General features: G+C 47.5%; 1 protein-coding gene across 1 annotated transcript in view; it reads left to right on the top strand.

Moving 5' to 3' along the window:
• Nucleotides 1-2,119: 2,119 nt before the first annotated feature.
• Nucleotides 2,120-18,287, top strand: part of LOC144161539 (uncharacterized) — a 78,146-nt gene continuing 61,978 nt past the window's right edge. Inside the window, exons 1-3 of the mRNA XM_077692194.1 lie at nucleotides 2,120-2,144; nucleotides 5,919-6,029; nucleotides 7,976-8,126. Coding sequence (XP_077548320.1) covers nucleotides 2,120-2,144; nucleotides 5,919-6,029; nucleotides 7,976-8,126 — 287 coding nt within the window. The remainder of the gene's footprint in view (nucleotides 2,145-5,918; nucleotides 6,030-7,975; nucleotides 8,127-18,287) is intronic.

Here is an 18,287-nt window from a genome sequence, read left to right as displayed (position 1 = left end):
GTTTAGCGTGGGCGGTTGAGGTTTTGTAATCGTTTTCAGCGGCGTAATATTTCTGCCAGGCTTGACTGGTGTTAGAATTCTTTGCTGCCCGGAACAATCGCTTTTTTTATTGTTTAAGCGTTTAAGGGATGTATTAAACCACGGAGAACTCGGGCGTTCAGATATCGTTTTAGTAGGAATATAAAGGCGTATTAGGCGTTGCATCTCTGATTTAAAAAGAAGCCAATTGGATTCAAGTGAGCGCTGCGCAAAGCTGGCTGCAAAGTTTTCAAAGAACGTTGATAAGTTCCGGTTCATACTGTCGTAATCCCCTTTATCGTACAACGTAAGTGTTTTTCTGGTTTTTTTACTTCTGTGTAAACTGCATGAGAATGAAGCGTGCACAACCAAATGATCACTCAGGCCACGCAGTTAGGTGATAGGGGAGACGTTCTCAGGGTGTGAAGTTAAGACAAGATCTAATATGTTAGACAAGTGGTCGGTAACACGCGTAGGCTGAGTGACCAGTTGGGACAATCCGAAGGTGAGGCACGTGTCGATAAACTCGCCAGGGGGGTATTTTTTGATGACATAGAAGCAGTATCAGACCAATTTATACTAGGGAAATTAAAGTCGCCAAATAACAATATAGGACTGTTTGGGCGGGTCGTTCTTAGTTGGTTCAAATTTTCATGAAACAGACGTACGAAAGAAGTGTCAGTACTAGGAGCGCGATAGCAAACTCCAATCAAGATGCGCGGGTGGGATGCGTGGCAGCAGAGCCAAACAATTTCTAATGGCGATCTAATATTGATGCGCACGCAGCGTAGGTCGCGTTTCGTGGCTACAAGGACACCGCCACCGCGCAAGTTGTTATCCCTGTCCTTGCGAAATATGTCAAAGTCAGGGAGACATGGCAATATTTCCGTCTCTTCGATTAACGAGTTAAGCCACGTTTCTGTCAGTAGCACAATATTTGATGATGAGGAATTTATCAAGTCGCATAGCTTATCCCGCTTCGGAATGACACACTTCGTATGTGGGTTATCAAAAATGATAAAGACTGATGGGAAGGACGTGGCCCGCGTAGTTTATTTGTTGGCTGCTATGAACTCTTTTCGACAATCGTATTTGAAGCATGATCAAATACATACGTTTTGTTGTTTACGGTCAGTGTTTCATGGCGTAGCTTGTAACTCGAGTTTTGAGTTTTCCCAAATTCAATTAGGCGCTTACGGGCAAGGCAAGTACTGTCGGGGAGAGATCCTGAGAAATGCTGAAGTCGGTGTCTTTAAGCTTACTGCTAAGTGACAGTATAGGGTCCTTATATTTAAAATGCGCGAATTTAACTATTATTGGTCTGCACTTTCCGGCGCGGAACGTGCCTATGCGATGGGCCCTTTCAATGTCACAGGGTTGAACGGTAGTTTGAAGGAGGCGATTGCAGTGCTCAATTACTATTTTTTCCGACTCTTCCCACGATTCGTTTTGGGTATCCTGGTGCCCATAAAATACCAGGTTATTGCGCCTTGATCTGTTCTCTGAGTCATTGATTCGAGCCGTCAACACTTTTATATGATGAGCATTGTTATCAGCATCCGACTGCAGTCCCGTCAGTAGCGGCCTCATAGTCTCTAGGGAAGCATGGTCTGACTCGACCTTATCTAGCCGTTCCTTCATTACTCTGAAGGTCTTTTCATGCTCCACTAGCGTTGTCTGAATCGCTTTTAATTGCTGTAACATAGCCGACTGACCAGAATGCAATTCTTTAAGTGCCTTGAGCATTTGCGACGAAACGTCGGCAGAGTTAGAAGAGTGGGAGGAGTCAGGCCCAGGATTCATCTCAACATCGCCAGCTAACAGAAGAAGCTGCACAAGCGCGTTTGTACAGTCATAAGCAAAAGTACAAAACCAGTGTGGGCTCGGCAGCACAACTAGGGCACGGTAACTAGTTCGCTTAGCAAAAAGACAATAGCGGTTTGTTACCTGCACCAAAAAGAAGCGAGGAAGATTAGCTCGGTCCATTGCGGTGCTGCCGAGCCCACTGCAGCGCCGTGACGATCCGGGCGAGCTTTATCCAGGTTGAACGCATGCGCCGTGCAGGACGTCCCGGCTTCCAGATAGGTGCGGCATCGCCAAGATGTCACCAGATATGGCCAGTGGAAGTGAGGCGGCTGCGTAGATCTGGATGCGCGTGGCCTTTCGGTGTCGGTAGCTGCCGCTTCGTCCGCCTTCCATGTCGAAAGACGGCCCGTGAACGGCAGACCCACGGTGTCGACCGTGGCAGGGCAAGCGACGCGCACACCGGGTGGTTCCGAGAGCTGTAGGCACCAAAGTCCGAGAAACTGCACCAAAAAGAAGCGAGGAAGATTAGCTCGGTCCATTGCGGTGCTGCCGAGCCCACCAACCGAGCCATTCCACTTTTCGGATTCTGTGTTGGGGTTTAGCTGCATTGGGAATTTTCTCAACTAAATTACAAGATGGCTGCCGCAAATTCTACGTAATAGTCCAAGGACACATACCATTGGGTTAAATGATACAACAACGTATCATTTAACAATGATACGTTGTTAAAGATGATAATCTTTCTTGGACTACTTAAACGCAGAAATTTTGGTCTGTCTGTATGTCGGTCTGTCGGTATATGACTCGATTCAGCCACAGGGCCAAAGTGAAATACAAACTGCGCAACAGTCTTATATACTAACTGCCAAATCTAAGCGTCTAATACCGATGTTACTGTTCATGCTTGTCAACATTGAAGAAAAACAAGACATTACGCAAATGTACAGCAGCAAATCAATACATGAGTGATATTGGCAGGGTTACTTTATTAAAAAATTCATCGATACTTGGTTTTTGCGATAACAAATGAAATACTACATCAACGGCAGAAAGCCTTCGTCTGCTTTTGCCAGCGCTATCTCGATCCTGGCGGCATTTAAGCAATCAAACGGCAATAGCAACGAAAGGTTCCACTAGGTGCTATCCACGTTCCGCTTGAAACGCTCGCGGAGTAGGGCGACGGGGTTCTATAAACGTAGTAGCGTGCCTCAATTCGCGCGCGTTCCCGGCGTACGGCAGCGCTAGAATCGAGTCACCCGACTTGAACCAGTGAAACGCGGTAAATTTAAATTGACTTCAGCAAGCCTCTAGCGTGTTTACCTTGGGTGGAACGAGACGGGAGAGGAACAGCAAGAGAGGTGAGCGGGAAAGAGAATGGAGGCATTTACTTCGCAGGGGCGCCAGTCGACTATCGTCTTGCGTCGACATTTGCAACGAAAGGAGCAGATACGCGGCCAATTTTTGTATGCCTGCCTGTCCCTCTATTCATCCTTCCAGCCAAAAGATAAGCTGAATTCTTGAGTTACATGTTTGCATAAAAGAAATACTTTCAATCTTATACATCTATAAATGTGCTGCATATTTGTCAAGACTGGTCAGGAAAAAGATAATATTAGGCTTATTCAAGGATGGAGGTCAATACATAACTGGTACACAAACTCAAAGATCTTTCTCAAAGGGCAGATCTTCCTGAAACCACTTGGAAAGACCAAATAAACGCGACATTTCTCATTCTGCAATATACCAAGATGAACATGATCACTGGGAACGCACTCTGTCGAACACCCCGTAATTGTTGCGTTGGTCGCCTCCAAAAGACGCCGTCTTTTGTATTATAGTTTTTCATGAACCCTGGTAAAACCGTCTCTCAGGCAGACTAGTGCTTATAAAGCAAACTCCCAGCTTCAACAACGAGTGTATGAAAGTAGTGTGAAAGAGTTTTGCGCAATTGGTTGTCAAAGAACGGCTATGATCAAGAAGTAAGCTGTACACGAAAATGTGAACACTTCGCCTCCACTCACGCTTGACCATATCCGCTGCACCTTGAAAAGAGGCTCCGAAGCTTGGGAAAAAGGAAACGAGATGTGGTTGATTTCTAAGGAATTTGAGAGAACAGAAAATGCGATCGCCATGATAAAATTTTTGCAGTTGTGAGAGAATGAGTGTCACAGGCGGTATTAACACGAAGCTTGGGCAGTGGCGTAACCAGTTGAGATTTCGCCGTGCTTTTGCTTCGACCCACCTCGGAGGGTATGTTGAGTGGTGGAAGGTTGCCATGGAGGGACGGCGTGGCAGATGTGCGGAAGTACATACTATTGCGTAGCCAAAAACGATGCGGGGTTCTTTTTATAAACGACGTTTATTGGAGCGAACGTGTGACCCCCAGAAAACCTAAGAAGCACACAAACGTCAAGAAACAGTCAGCGTGCGACATGTACAGACGAACGTCGGCGAATCGAATGCCGCGGCTTTTGCATTCGCAGTACTTATCTGTTGTGTTGTCGCTTCTAGTAACATCTGTTTAAATCGAGAACACTTAAAAAAAATGGCAGCAGCTGCACTCCGTGGATGATGGCGAGGGCGCAGAGTACAGGGACTCGATATGACATCCAAGTTGCGCCCCGAGTGACATACGATTTGCGCCCCCACCCGTCATTCGATTTGAGCCGTGAGTTGCACCTTGATTATTCCCTAATGAAACTGCAACACACGGTTCAAATCGAATTTCGCTTGATGGTGGTGTGCGCACGGATGGACGCGGAGGGACATTGGGAGGTCCTATGGTACTCTTCACGGTAGTAAGCCGTTTGATTCTCGGGTACTAACTGACGGTCGTAGCCCAATGGATGGGACGACTGACACTAACTGTCTGGTCTCTCAGACACAGGCTCGAGTCCTGCCGGTGCCTGTAGGATTTTTTCGATTGTAAAAGCTATGCGCACGGACGCGGACGGACATTGTGCGGTCCTAAGGTACTCGGCACCTAATACAAAACGCGCCCCCGGCGCCCTCTCCGGGCGGCACTCCGAGTAATCCAATAGTAACGGGAGGTTCTACCAGATGGCGGGTGAACGGCTCAGGACAAAGTACATGAAACCTGGAAGTGCAGGGGAAACGACCAAGGCAATAAAAATGAAATGAAAGAAACAGAGACAACGACCTGGAGAAAGAGGATGGATGCGAAGAAGTCCTTGGAAATCTACAGGATCGGGAAGCAGGAGATCACAAGGGAAAAAATATTCGATAATACCAAAGGGAGTGCATTGCTTTTTGAAGCCGGAGCGGGTTGCTTGCGGACAAAAACGCTTATCCGCGAGCCGGTACAGGGAACTATGCCCAGGCTGCGGAAATGAGCCAGAAACCATGCGACATATTGTAACGGAATGCAAAAGTATCTGTCCAGTCCTCAGTAATGGAGCCATCCAGCTTCCGGAAGCCCTTGGCCTTAAGGTTAGCGGAAAAGGGAACTGGACAGCAGTAGAGGTTACTAAAAGAAGGTTAGAATGTTGGTGGGAAAAGAGCAGAGAACAATCTGGGAAGATATGCGAACAAAGAAGTCAGACTAGCACAAAAATTTCGTAAAAGTATTTTTTTATTTTGACATTATTGTTTATTTATTTTGTTTGTATTTTTGGCGAGGTGATTGTACAGTGGCGTTGCGACTAAGGCCGCTGTGCAACGCCACCACGTTACAAAGGGGAAGCCACTAAGCATCATCATCATCATCAGTGGCAAAAGTGAATTAAGCTGAGGTGAGCAAGAGAGAAGAGAGACGTTTACGTGGCAGTAGTGGCAAAAGGCTATCGTATTTCGACATTTGCAGTGAAAGAGAGGAGATGCGCGACTATTTTTCTTTTCTTTTCAGGGTTTACGGGAACTACAAGCTGTGCCTGGTCGACCTTATTCAAGCTACCCGATGTGATGACGGCAAGTTCCTGGCAAAGCAACTCCAGCCCATGCAGAAATACATACGAGAAAACCGCATTGAATGCACTTCGAAAGAAACCAGTATGCCATCTTTGTTGCTTCGCAGTGTTTTGCTCCACCTTACGTTTTAAGGCGTGCCTCATTCTCGTTTTTTTCATCGTTTCCAGCTTCATGGACACGTCCTCCAGCCACGCTGGCTTCGTGCGCAGAACGTGAAGTCTGGGAGACGCACTTCGTTTGCGCGAAGTCCTATTATTCTCAGTTGCACAATATCGAAGGCCCGAAACAAGTCGGCACTCGGAATGAATCCTGCAGGTAAGAACTCATCTTTGCCGAAAGGCGAAGCGATCAGTGGCTCCACAATCCCTGCTGGAGTAAATCGCGACAACTTGCCGTACCGTCGCTTAGCGCGACAACAAGCGTAATCGCGGGTACTTCGTTGGATATCCGGATACTTTGTGCTCAACAGGAGAAGGTCCCGGTACAGCATATTACTTTGGAACCACTCCCTATATTAACTACGTTACACGATGTACTGTACTAACTCAGCCAACTGTAACCGTCGAAAATTTGAAAAAAGGTACTTTTATGAGTCGGCACAGCAAGCTCAGTCCCTCCGGATCTATTTGTCGTGATAGGCGAACCAGCGAAGCCGCTGAAGTCGGCGGAGCAGGGCACCGCGCATGCGCAGTGGGAGAGGGAGACGTCAGCGGCGAAAGCCGCGCGCGGGCCTCGAAAAAGAAGGGCGCCGCGTGAGCATGTGGGGATGCGGGCGATAGTCCTTGTGCCGGTGAAGAGTTTCTAAAAGCAAACGAAGTTATTTCAAGACAAGCATCCCAAATAAACGAAGTTGTCTCAACAGAACACGACGAAGCCCTATTAGCAAACTGAGGCGTCTCCACAGAACACCAAAAGTGGACCCAGCTGCTTACACACTTCTAAAGCGCAGCGGCACGTACGCAACTGATACAGTTGCACGTTCTCTTTAATACCCGCAGGCTTTTGACCCGCTACCAAAGCTGCGTTTACAATGCGCTGCGAAGTGGATCTTGCAGCGGGGATCCCGACCTGTTGACGCCGACTCGGTATTTCACCAATGTCCTGACCAAAAGGCACCGAGACATGTGTTTCCCGGAAATTGCTGGCACTGCAAGGGCAAACGTTTCCAGACTGCCTGAAAGTGAGCATGACGACAACAATCATGCTGACGCTGATGTTTAGTGGCTACTCCATTTGTAACGGTATGGTGTTGCTCAGCGACCTGAGCTGTAACGACTGTGTACAGCCTCCCAACTATTTTAGTAGTATAGCAAGAGCGACGACCGATCGGCATGTCAGCGCCTTATCACGGTGTTCACCGGCAAAATAGGCGAGAGTACGCGCACGCGCATGGAACTATGTTTTGGGAGCGTCGTCTGCTCCGCTGTTCTTCTCAGGGCAACAAACCCCCTGCTTTTCTTTACTTGCAAGTCCGTTTCACTACCGCCAAAGGTTGCTAAGCAGCGTGAGGCACAAAGAAAATGTCATTCAGATGCAGTGGCAGGGGGTGTACCACTCTCAAGTAAACAGCGTAGCAGACGACACTGATACAACAGATAGCCCTATGCGCGTGCTCGTACTGTAGCCTATTTCACTGCTGAACACCGTGATAAGGCGCTAACATGCCGGTCGGTCGTCGCTCCGGCAATATTATTAAAAATTTGGGGGACTGTGCCTTCACCTCGCCTTCAAAAAATAATCAGCTTCCCCTTATGGTGATTTAGTGGTAGTCTCAGTTTGTTCGGAAGGAGCTTCACTGGTTTTTTCGCTCCAACGTTCTTACTAACCTCTACTGCTTTTAACAACGGAGCTGCTGTAATTCATGCGTCACGTAGGTGTAGGAGCAGGTTCCCAGACCCGCCAGCGGCATCGCAGAAGCTGGTTCCCAGACCGACCGATAGAGGGCGCTGCTGTCTCTCAGGGGCGCGTTCCTCTCCCTTCCGCTCGGGGAGGGAGCCTCCCGTAGCTGACGTTTAGCTGCGGATTCTTTTGCTCAAAACGTAGAATTTGCGTGGCGACGGCGCTGCTTTTTTCGGGTTGGCGTTCAAGCCGACACAAGCCGCTGTTTCAGCAGAGTTCACACTGAGTGGAACTGTTTTTTTTAATTCACTTTTCCGTGTCTCTCACTGCGCACACTGCGGGTCGTGGACAGGATTACTGACAGCTTCTTCCGTTCCTTATACAGCCAAGGTTCTGCGACTGATGGCGGCGGCGTCTGTGGAAAGCAGTGACATGCAGTCGTGCGATCAAGAAGTCGCAACGAAGAAGTTCTTCGGGTGCGGCTTGCTCTTCAACGTGATCGTGAGCCAGAACCCGGACAAGGAGAAGCTTTGCATGTGAGCTACAAGCTGGCGCAGTTCTGCCAGCCATTTCTTGCTTCTGTTTCCGAGTTTAGAAAGCTTTTCTCACACAAGACACAAAACCAAGACACTGAGCCAGAACCACAGAACACGACACAAAACAAGACACTGAGCCAGAACCCAGACAAGGAGAAGCTTTGCATGTGAGCTCCAAGCTGGCGCAGTTCTGCCAGCCATTTCTTGCTTCTATTTCCGCGTTCAGAAAGCTTATCTCACACAAAACACAAAACCAAGACACTGAGCCAGAACCACAGAACAAGACACAAAACAAGACACTGAGCCAGAACCCGAACAAGGAGAAGCTTTGCATGTGAGCTCGAAGCTGGCGCAGTTATGCCAGCCATTTCTTGCTTCTATTTCCGCGTTCAGAAAGCTTATCTCACACAAGACACAAAACCAAGGCACTGAGCCAGAACCACAGAACAAGACACAAAACAAGACACAGAACAAGACACTGAGCCAGAACGCGGAAAACGAGAAGCTTTGCATGTGAGCTCCAAGCTGGCGCAGTTCTGCCAGCCATTTCTTGCTTCTGTTTCCGCGTTAAGAAAGCTTATCTCACTCTTTCCGCAGCTATGATTTCGAAAAATAGGAGAGGTTGGAGATAAGTTATGATGATGATAATGAGATGGCTTATTTCGTTATTGAAACAGGACAAAAATCTGGCCTGCCAGAACGACGTACGGATTAAGTGGAAGAAGCTGACAATCATCAGGAACCGAAGACAACCACAACAGACAATAAGAGAATACGTGTCCAAACAAAAGGCCGCAATGAAACACATTCGGACAATCGTAAAGATACAAAGCAAACACAGACAGTGGGAGGGGCGGCAGTAAATTTAATATTTATTTCCCAAAATGTATTTTATGTTGTGTATTGCATTTATGCTAGAAGTATTGCGCCGGAGTTGGCTGAACGCTGCAGGAGCACAGTACAATCTAGTCCTACGTCCGTACCTTGTATAGCAAAGGGGAATCAAGTGAGGCTCTTTTGGTCGGAGATATTGTCATGGCGCTCTTTGCCCTCGTCGGCCTTGCGCCATAAAACCCTAAATCATCATCATCATCATCTTTTGGTCGGAGATGGCACGTAAGGATATACAACGGTTTAAAGTTATTTGTCCAGAAATGTCTTGAAATTATAGTTTCGCTTAATAAAAATCAATGTTCGGTAACTGTAAAGCTTTAAACCCATCCCTCTTATACGCAATGTTTAAATCGTAACTTACGTTAGTTAACAGAGGATGGGGAATTAAGTTAATCTTATTTATCCAGCGATCCCATATCGAAGTAAGCTATAGACCAAGGCATGTACTGAGTTTTAACGAACGCGCAATGGCGTAAAGTACCTAATGTCGTACAGACACAAGAAACACACCGAAGTTTTCTACGAGTGGACGCTAAGTGAGTTTTCAGGATAAATCACTATAAAAATAAAACAGTGTGAGCATTCTTGACCACACCCCCGGCGATGACCAATTTCCGGAGGACAATCCCCGCACTTCGTCTTCAACTGTACATACTCATCAGCCCCAGCCCATGCGGCAGTGTTCATTCATCATCTATGTACATGATCATCATCCTCGCTTGCTTGAAGGTTCTCTCGGCTAGTACGTTTAAATAAACGCCGTTCCTGGGCCTCGTCTCTCAATACCAAGATATTTAAAGCCGTATACGTCAGGGGGGAGCAACGAGAGGCTGCTGAAACAGAGTGATTGAGATCAACTTTGTGTAGCGGGTTATGGAAGCAAATTAGACGAGTTTTGGCAGAATTGATAGATGAAATGGCAATCGGTCTAGCCATAGCCTACAGCCGGTCTCCGCATCTTAACATCATAACCGATTCTAAATCGGCCATGCTAAATTTTTTAAACGGCAGGGTATCACCTAGAACCTTGGCAACCCTCTCGCAAGGGCCCACACCTCATAGCCGGACTTTCCGCATCATCTGGTCACCGGCACATTCTGGCCTGATGGGAAATGAGAGAGCCAATGAGACTGCTCGAGATATGGTTCGCCGAGAGCCTCAATGGACCCCTGAAGATATCCCGCAACCTTTCGGCTATAAGGACCGCCTCCATACTTTCGGCGATATCCTTGACCATTTCCGCCAGGATCGGACAATTGTTCCTCCACCGCATCCATCGCTCAGTCGAAGGCATGGAGTCCTTCTCAGGCACCTTCAAACATTGTCATTCCCCACTCCACATCGCATGTCCATCATATATCCTGGCGAATATAAGGACGCTTGCCCCTTTTGTTCTGTGGAACGAGCATCACTTCAACACGTCATTTGGTCATGTCCATTAATACCCACATCACGTAGAAGAAATCCTCCCATCCTTCATAACATGTCATCCTTAACAGAGTGGGAGGCTGCCATCTCTAGCCCAGCTCCCCACGTGCAAGAGGCCCTCGCCCAGTTGGCTGAAGACACCGAGCTCCCAAAACACCGGGAGCCCCGCTGTCTAGATGACTGAGCGAACAGCTCAGTGGTGCAATCACCACAACTTTTGGGCAAAATAAAGTTGATTGATTGATTGATTGTGGGGTTTTAACGCGCCGACGCAACGCAGGCGATGAGGCGCGCCGTAGTGGAGGGCTACGGATTAATTTTGACCACCTGGGGATCTTTATCGTGCGCCGAAATCTCGTACACACGGGCGTTTTTGGCAAAATAAAGTTACTACTACTACTACTACTAGTGCTACTACTGCTACTACTACTACTACTACTACTGCTACTACTACTACTACTACTACTACTACTACTACTACTACTACTACTACTACTACTACTACTGCTTGATAGAAATAAGGTTTGCCGAGAACCATTCGATCGCTTTCAGAACAACATGTTGTAATGCGGATATCGCTTCTAGCTAAGGATGCACCACTGGTACATTCATCCACCGCGGTGGGTCAGTGGTTTTAAGGCATTGCGCTGTTGAGCATGAGGTCGAGGCGGGCGGTTTTCTGATGGAGGCGGAAAGCAAAAACGCCCAAGTGTACGAGATTTCGGCGCACGTTAAAGATCCCCAGGTGGTCAAAATTAATCCGCAGCCCTCCACTACAGCGCACCTCATGGCCTGCGTTGCGTCGGCGCGTTAAACCCTACAATCAATCAATCCACTGGTGCAATCATGCTGTCATCTGCATATTGATACAATAAACACCGTACGTGATAGCGCAAGTAATTTACATATAAGTTAAATAACAAAAGGTTCCACATTGATCTCTGAGGAACCCCGAATGGTATATATGTTGGGAAATCCCTTCGAAATTTCCCATCTGAGGCACACTTAAGTAATTTTCAACGAAATATGAAAAAATACCACGAAAGTTGATAGTTTATTGGACAAAGACGGTGACAAACGCTGTCAAAAACTTTACTGACATCCAGTAATACAGAACACACCACCTTGTTTTTCTCAAAAGAGTATTGATTGATTGATTGATTGTAGGGTTTAACGCGCCGACGCAACGCAGGCGATGAGGCGCGCCGTAGTGGAGGGCTCCGGATTAATTTTGACCACCTGGGGATCTTTATCGTGCGCCGAAATCTCGTACACACGGGAGTTTTTGCTTTTCGCCTCCATCAGAAAAGCGGCCGCCGTGGCCGGGAATCGAACCCGCGACCTCGTGCTCTTCTCAAAAGAGTAAATTTAGCAAGTCGGAAAGATCCTCGAGTAGTACTTGCGTGCCACGGCCACGAATAAAAAATTAGCAGTGACTTAGCTCGGCTATGCCAGGTTATACGTAGCGTGAGCTAAGGTTCAGCTGGCTATTCTTAGGTTTCCTGGTTGTCTAGGATTAGCTGATTATCATGGTTGCCGGTGCTAAAACGATTTCCAATAAAATCTAATCTAATATAATCTAATCCAATCCAATCCAGTCCAGTCCAATCCAATCCAATCCAGTCCAGTACAGTCCAGTCCAGTCCAGTCCAGTCCAGTCCAGTCCAGTCACTGCTCCTCGCCCATGCGCAGCACGGCTCTCCAGGAGCCACGCGAAACGCTATCAAGCGGCTCCAGCGCAGCGTCAGAATTGGCTACTGCGCAACATGAGGCGCACAGCTGGGCACGCGCCGTCGCCAGTGCGTCTGCCGCGGCTATGACGTCACTCCTCTAGAAAGCGCAGACCGGCGAATATGCAGACCCAATTCGCCACACACCTGTACTCCAATTGGATTGGATTTCCAATCCAATTTAATCCAATCCAATCCAATTAAATCCTAACCAATACAATCAAATCCTAACCAATTCAATTCAGTTCAATCTAGTGTAATCTAATCCAATGCAATCCACTGCTCCTCGCGCTTGCGCAGCACGGCCCTTCAAGGTCCACGCGAAACTGCTCAACCTCGGCCAGTGTAGTTTACGCTACAAAACCATATCGACCGCTAGAGAGTACAGTATGAGCATCTAAAAAGGTTGTCATCGTTTTTAACAAATGTTTGCCAAATATTTGGCTGATACAAGGCACGATAAAGATGTACCGGTATTTTTCTGTTTTGCTGAGCGTACGCCCTTAAAACCTGGTTTAACTAACGCGGTTTTCAAACTAAAAGGGATTTTGCCACTGCCTATTACACGCTTAAATAACAGTGAAATAACATTAATCACTCCATAATTTCTACAAAGATCATTTATTAAGATTTCGTTGATGGCCGAGGATGTATTTGGATTTAAAGAAACCCTGCAACAGTTTCTATAAGCGCTTTCATTCTTTCCTTTGCGTCTGGAACCACTGCGAAAGCTACAGTTGTCGCCAGCACGGAGCGGCACTGCGTGATTTGCTCATCGCACCAACTACGCCTTCCATTTCTGCTTTGAGGTTGTGGCTTTTTTCAAGTTGCTGTCGAAAAGCGTTCATTGCCGCAACTGGAGGAAAACCGGCCAACAGCCGCTACAAGGCCTTAATTACGTAATTCGAGCGGTGGAAGAACGTCAAGACTGGGAAAGACAGAAAAATCTTTTGAGCGAGTTTACAAGTTATCTGATGGGCAAAGAGCAGTACTTAATTGTTGCCTGAGGTACTTTGCGACCCACTAATCTAAGTACTGGCTGTGTTTTGTGACTACGTTCTGCAAACATTTAAGATTTAAAGAAAAGTTTAAAAAAGTGTTGCTGGGTCCCTTTAAGCTAAAAAAAATAGTTGTTAGATTGCATTCTAAAAGAGGGGGAAGATATGCGGAATTCAGTATGTTTTTTGGCGTAGTGCATGTGCGTGAAGCAGGGGTAGACTCAACAGAAAAGCTAGAAAAATAACCTAAATTGGTTGACTACGCCATGTCTTTTGTAGAGAAGTGGGAGAAAAAAAGATTCCCGCCATTTGTTATAAATGCGCGCACCTCTGAGGTCATTTATTAGTGACCACGTCCTTTTACTGGCATTGCGAAACTCGCGGCGCCTGTGGTTGCGGTTAGCGAGATGAATCATCGCGTTCATTCTGTTCCTTGCTTGTTCGAATTTCATTCCACCCAATATTTCTGAAGTCGCCTAAGAATTGTTTAACTTTCGTAGTTTTATTGGCATCACCCGAGAGGCCTAAGTTCCTAAATAGCGATGCAAAAGCTTCGTAAAGATTGAGTGGTTCTGATCAAACTCGTTCCTGTCGTGCTTAGCGACCAACATATACAAGATTCTCGGAACGCCAGTTACTTACTTACTAGGGGAGAGAAAAGAGCAGCCCAGAAAGAGAGGGAAAAGCATAACTTTGAATTTTAGTTTGCTGCTATAACTTTTTACGTAATCACAGCAACACATGTGGGCTGCTGCGAGTCATGCTGTCGTGTTCCGCCGGTCGCCCTGCTGTTCGGTGATTAAAGGGCCCGTTCGGTTAACCAGGATGCAGGCCAAAGACGATGAGGACGTGAACGGTGAGCTCCTGATCGCACTGTACGCGGCCGGTGTCATCACGAACAAAGTATAAATACTCCAGGATCTGGAGGATGTAGAAGTGCTCGGAAGGGTAAGGTGTAGTGACCACCGTATGGTAAGATCTCGAATTAGGCTAGATTTGAGGAGGGACCGCAACAAGCTAGTACGAAAGGAGCCGATAAATGAGCTAACAGTAAGACGTAAAGTAGAAGAATTCAGGATCGCGCTGCAGAACCGATATTCCGATCTTAACGAGGAAGCCGAGCTTACGACACAGGAAGCCAGCGACAACCTTACACGCATTATCACGGAGTGTGCAGTAGAAGTCGGGGGCACTATGGCTAGGCAGGATACTGGTAAACTTTCACAGGAGTCGAAAGATCTAATCAAGAAACGGCAAACCATGATAATCTCTACCGCAGCTGACAGAATAGAACTAGCGGAGCTCTCGAAGTTAATCAATAAGCGTAAGACAGCTGACATAGGGAAGTATAATATGGAGAGGCTGGAATACGCTGTAAAGAATTGAGGTAGCCTGAAAGCAGTGAAGAGACGTCTTGGCGTGGGGAAAAATCAGATGTATGCACTTAAGGATAAGCAAGGCAATGTCATCACAAATAGGGATAAAATAGTCACAGTGGCCGAGGAGTTCTATAGGGATCTGTACAGTAGCCGAGACATCCAGGATAATGCCGAACAAGACAGTAGTTCACAGGAGATAGACATCCCACCAGTAACGACCGAATAAGTAAGGAAGGCTTTGAAAGAAATGAAAGGGGGCAAAGCACCTGGTGAGGATCAGATAACAGCACACCTCTTGAAGGATGGCGGAGAAATTGTACTTGAAAAACTGGCAAACCTGTATACGCAATGCGTAATGACCGCAATGGTACCGGAATCTTGGAAGAACGCGAACATCATCCTAATCCATAAGAAAGGCGACATGAAGGACTTGAAAAATTACAGGCCGATCAGCTTACTGTCAGTCGTCTACAAGGTATTTACCAACCTAATCGCTAACCGAATTTCTGCAACCTTAGATTTCTGTCAACCTAAAGAACAAGCAGGGTTCCGTAAAGGTCATTCAACAATGGACCATATTCACACGATCAATCAGGTGATAGAGAAGTGCGCTGAGTATACTGAACCCCTATATATAGCCTTCATAGATTATGAGAAAGCATTTGACTCGGTCGAAACCCTAGCAGTCATTCAGGAATTACGGAACCAGGGGGTAGATGAGCATTATGTAAGAATACTAGAGGATATCTACAATGGGTCTACAGCTACCATCATCCTCCATAGGAAGAGCGGTAAAATACCTATAAGGAAGGGTGTCAGACAAGGAGACACAATCTCTCCAATGTTATTCACAGCATGTTTACAAGAAGTATTCAGAACATTGGATTGGGAGCAGGTGGGAGTAAGGGTTAAGGGAGAATACCTCAGTAACCTCAGATTTGCTGATGACGTTGCCTTGCTAAGTAACTCGGGGGACCAATTGCAAAGCATGCTTTCCGCACTGGGCGAACAGAGTAGAACCGTGGGCCTGAAAATTAATATGCAGAAAACTAAAGTAATGATCAATAACCTGGGGACAGCACAGCGGTTTGAGATAGGTGGCGAGGCAGTGGAAGTGGTAAGCGAATATATCTACTTAGGCCAAGTTGTGACCCCAGATCCCAACCGCGAGGTAGAGATAATTAGAAGGATCAGAATGGGGTGGGGTGCATATGGCAGGCATTCTCAGATAATGAATAGCAGCGTACCATTGTCGCTGAAGGAGAAAGTGTATGACAGCTGCATCTTACCGGTACTCACCTACGGGGCAGAAACTTGGAGGCTCACTAAGAGGGTTCAACTTAAATTGAGAACGACTCAGCGGGCAATGGAGCGGAAAATGATGGGTGTAACATTAAGGGACAAGAAGAGAACGGAGTGGGTCAGGGAGCAAACTGGTGTTAAAGACATATTAGTAGAAATTAAGAAGATGAAATGGACGTGGGCAGGGCTTGTAATGCGAAGGCAAGATAACCGCTGGTCATTAAGGGTAACAGAGTGGACCCGTAGAGAAGGCAAGCGTTGCAGGGGGCGGCAGAAAGTTAGATGGGCAGATGAGATCAAGAAGTTTGCGGGAATAAATTGGTCACAGCTGGCACAGGACCGAGGTAATTGGAGAATAATGGGAGAGGCCTTTGCCCTGCAGTGGGCGTAGATAGGCTGGTGATGATGATGATGATAAATACTGCGCCAAAGATGAGGGCGAATACCAGAAAGAGACAGGACGTCCTGTTCCCGTCTTGCCTTTGTCTTTGTATTTCCTGTAGCATTGATTTCTTGTCTGTGTCACGTGTCTCGCCGGGTTAAGAGGCGAGGCTCGAGTCGATATCTCTGATGCAAACAGATGACTATATATGATGAAACTAAAGCTTAAACAACCATGACATAACCCACTGCCAAAAATGCATTAAAATTGATGGAAATAGTACATACATAACATACAGCACCATGAAAACCCATATCATAAGTCTTTTAAGCCCGCTATGTAGAGCCATCGTACCCCCTCTTCTGTCGGTAACGATGCAAGTCCTTCCGTGGTTGTACGGGCCCTCCAGGGCGCGCTCCCTATGTATGACGGCGGGGTGAAGAGATAATCGTGGCTCGCAGCGCGTTGGATGACACGTGCCGGTTGCTAGCGCCCGCGGTCGCCAGGACTCAGGGACTTCACCGCTAGGTCACCTTGATAGCCGTCTCGATGCTTCGGGAGTTACCGCTACTCGAGCAGGAGGTGCGGATCCACTGGTGCGTTGGGCGGAGCGAACGGAGCGAAGACGCTGGCACGGCGAAGCAGGGCGAAGCAGGACGAAGCCTTCACCTCTGGGGACCCCGTTCCACTCTGCTCGCTCGACCCTCGTGGTCCTTCTCTTCCACTCGCTTTTATAGTCTCGGGCGGTCGAAGTCTCCTGTCGTCGCCCTCTCATGTAGTCACGGTACTAAAACACCTGCACACTCGTTGTCCAATGCATCGCGCTAGAATGTAACGTGCTCTAAAAGAAAAGAAAAACAAAATTGCAAAAAGAAAAGAAAAAAGAAGAAAAAGGAAAGGGAACACGCACTAAAAAGAAAATATTTGTGGAACGCTCCCTGTCCGCTTCAGAAATCATCAAGCACAAGCTGTTTGTAGAGGGCTCTCGACGCTAGGCCTGATCGGGTTGGGTGGTCGGTCGAAGCAAGAAAAGGTATCCTTACCGGGTGCGGGGGTCCCGTTGATCATCGACGACAGGGCGAGGCGCGGGCATTGTGCTGCGCTCGCGTTTTCCCCGTGCCACTAACCTAAAGTGGTGCAGATGGGGCATGCAAATTCCTTAAATCCGGTTCAACGCAAGAGAGGGCACCACCGCTTCAGCAAGCGCGTGATTGCTCCTCCCACCGGCGCTTCTCCGGCGCCCAATCACCGCGCGACGTGTGTCAAGAGAGAGACTTTCAATCATTTAATACACTTTTACACTTCATGTTTTGACCCTCCCTGAGCTTCAAGTTAGTGGAGATGGCCCGGGATTTCTTTCTGTGTTCAGCTCTCAATCGTAGAAACTTTCATTTTTTACCGTTTTTCTTGGTGGCCATTTCCCTTGATGTAATTTGAAAATTCGTCTATTGATGTTTCATTGGCTGGCTTCCCTTCTTTCTTTTATTTGGGTATGGATGGCTTATTATTTGGTTCCCCGTGGCTTCCATCGGGATTACTCGATTGTCCAGACGGTGACCTTCTGTATAGAGTTTAACACCGGTCCACATTTCTGGGACGCTCACTTCTACAGTGCTGGGCGGAGTTCCATGTGTGGCCATGACTGGCCTTGCCGAAAAGGCGGTGGAAAGTTGCTCGCGTGCCGCCTCATGCACCAGTAACCGGAAACCGGAACGATGATCAGAAACGGTTTCGTGCACGTGAGTCCGACCGGTTCGGGGGTGTACGCGGGGACCACGCGCAAATTCACGCTTTGCCATTATTAGCGTCTTTACCATTCTCCGATGCGAGATGTGGTAGGTGCAAATTTCTCAGCCGCGTTGGCTTAGCGGCAGATAAATTGCGCTGCTGTGCTGGATGTCGCGGGTTCGTTTCTGGCCACGCCCGGTACTTTTCTTACGAGCATGAAGAACGAACCTCTAGCGTAGAGGAGACTTTGGCGAGCTTAAAAATGCAAGTTTCGCGAGGCATCTGTGTTTGACCTGGGTACACCTAGCAGGGGCTGTGTT

The sequence above is a fragment of the Haemaphysalis longicornis genome, unplaced genomic scaffold (assembly GCF_048455015.1).
Source record: "Haemaphysalis longicornis isolate Haplotype H1 unplaced genomic scaffold, Haemaphysalis longicornis Haplotype H1 scaffold_12, whole genome shotgun sequence".
NCBI lineage: Eukaryota > Metazoa > Arthropoda > Arachnida > Ixodida > Ixodidae > Haemaphysalis > Haemaphysalis longicornis.
This window is presented reverse-complemented; position numbering and strand designations above follow the sequence as displayed.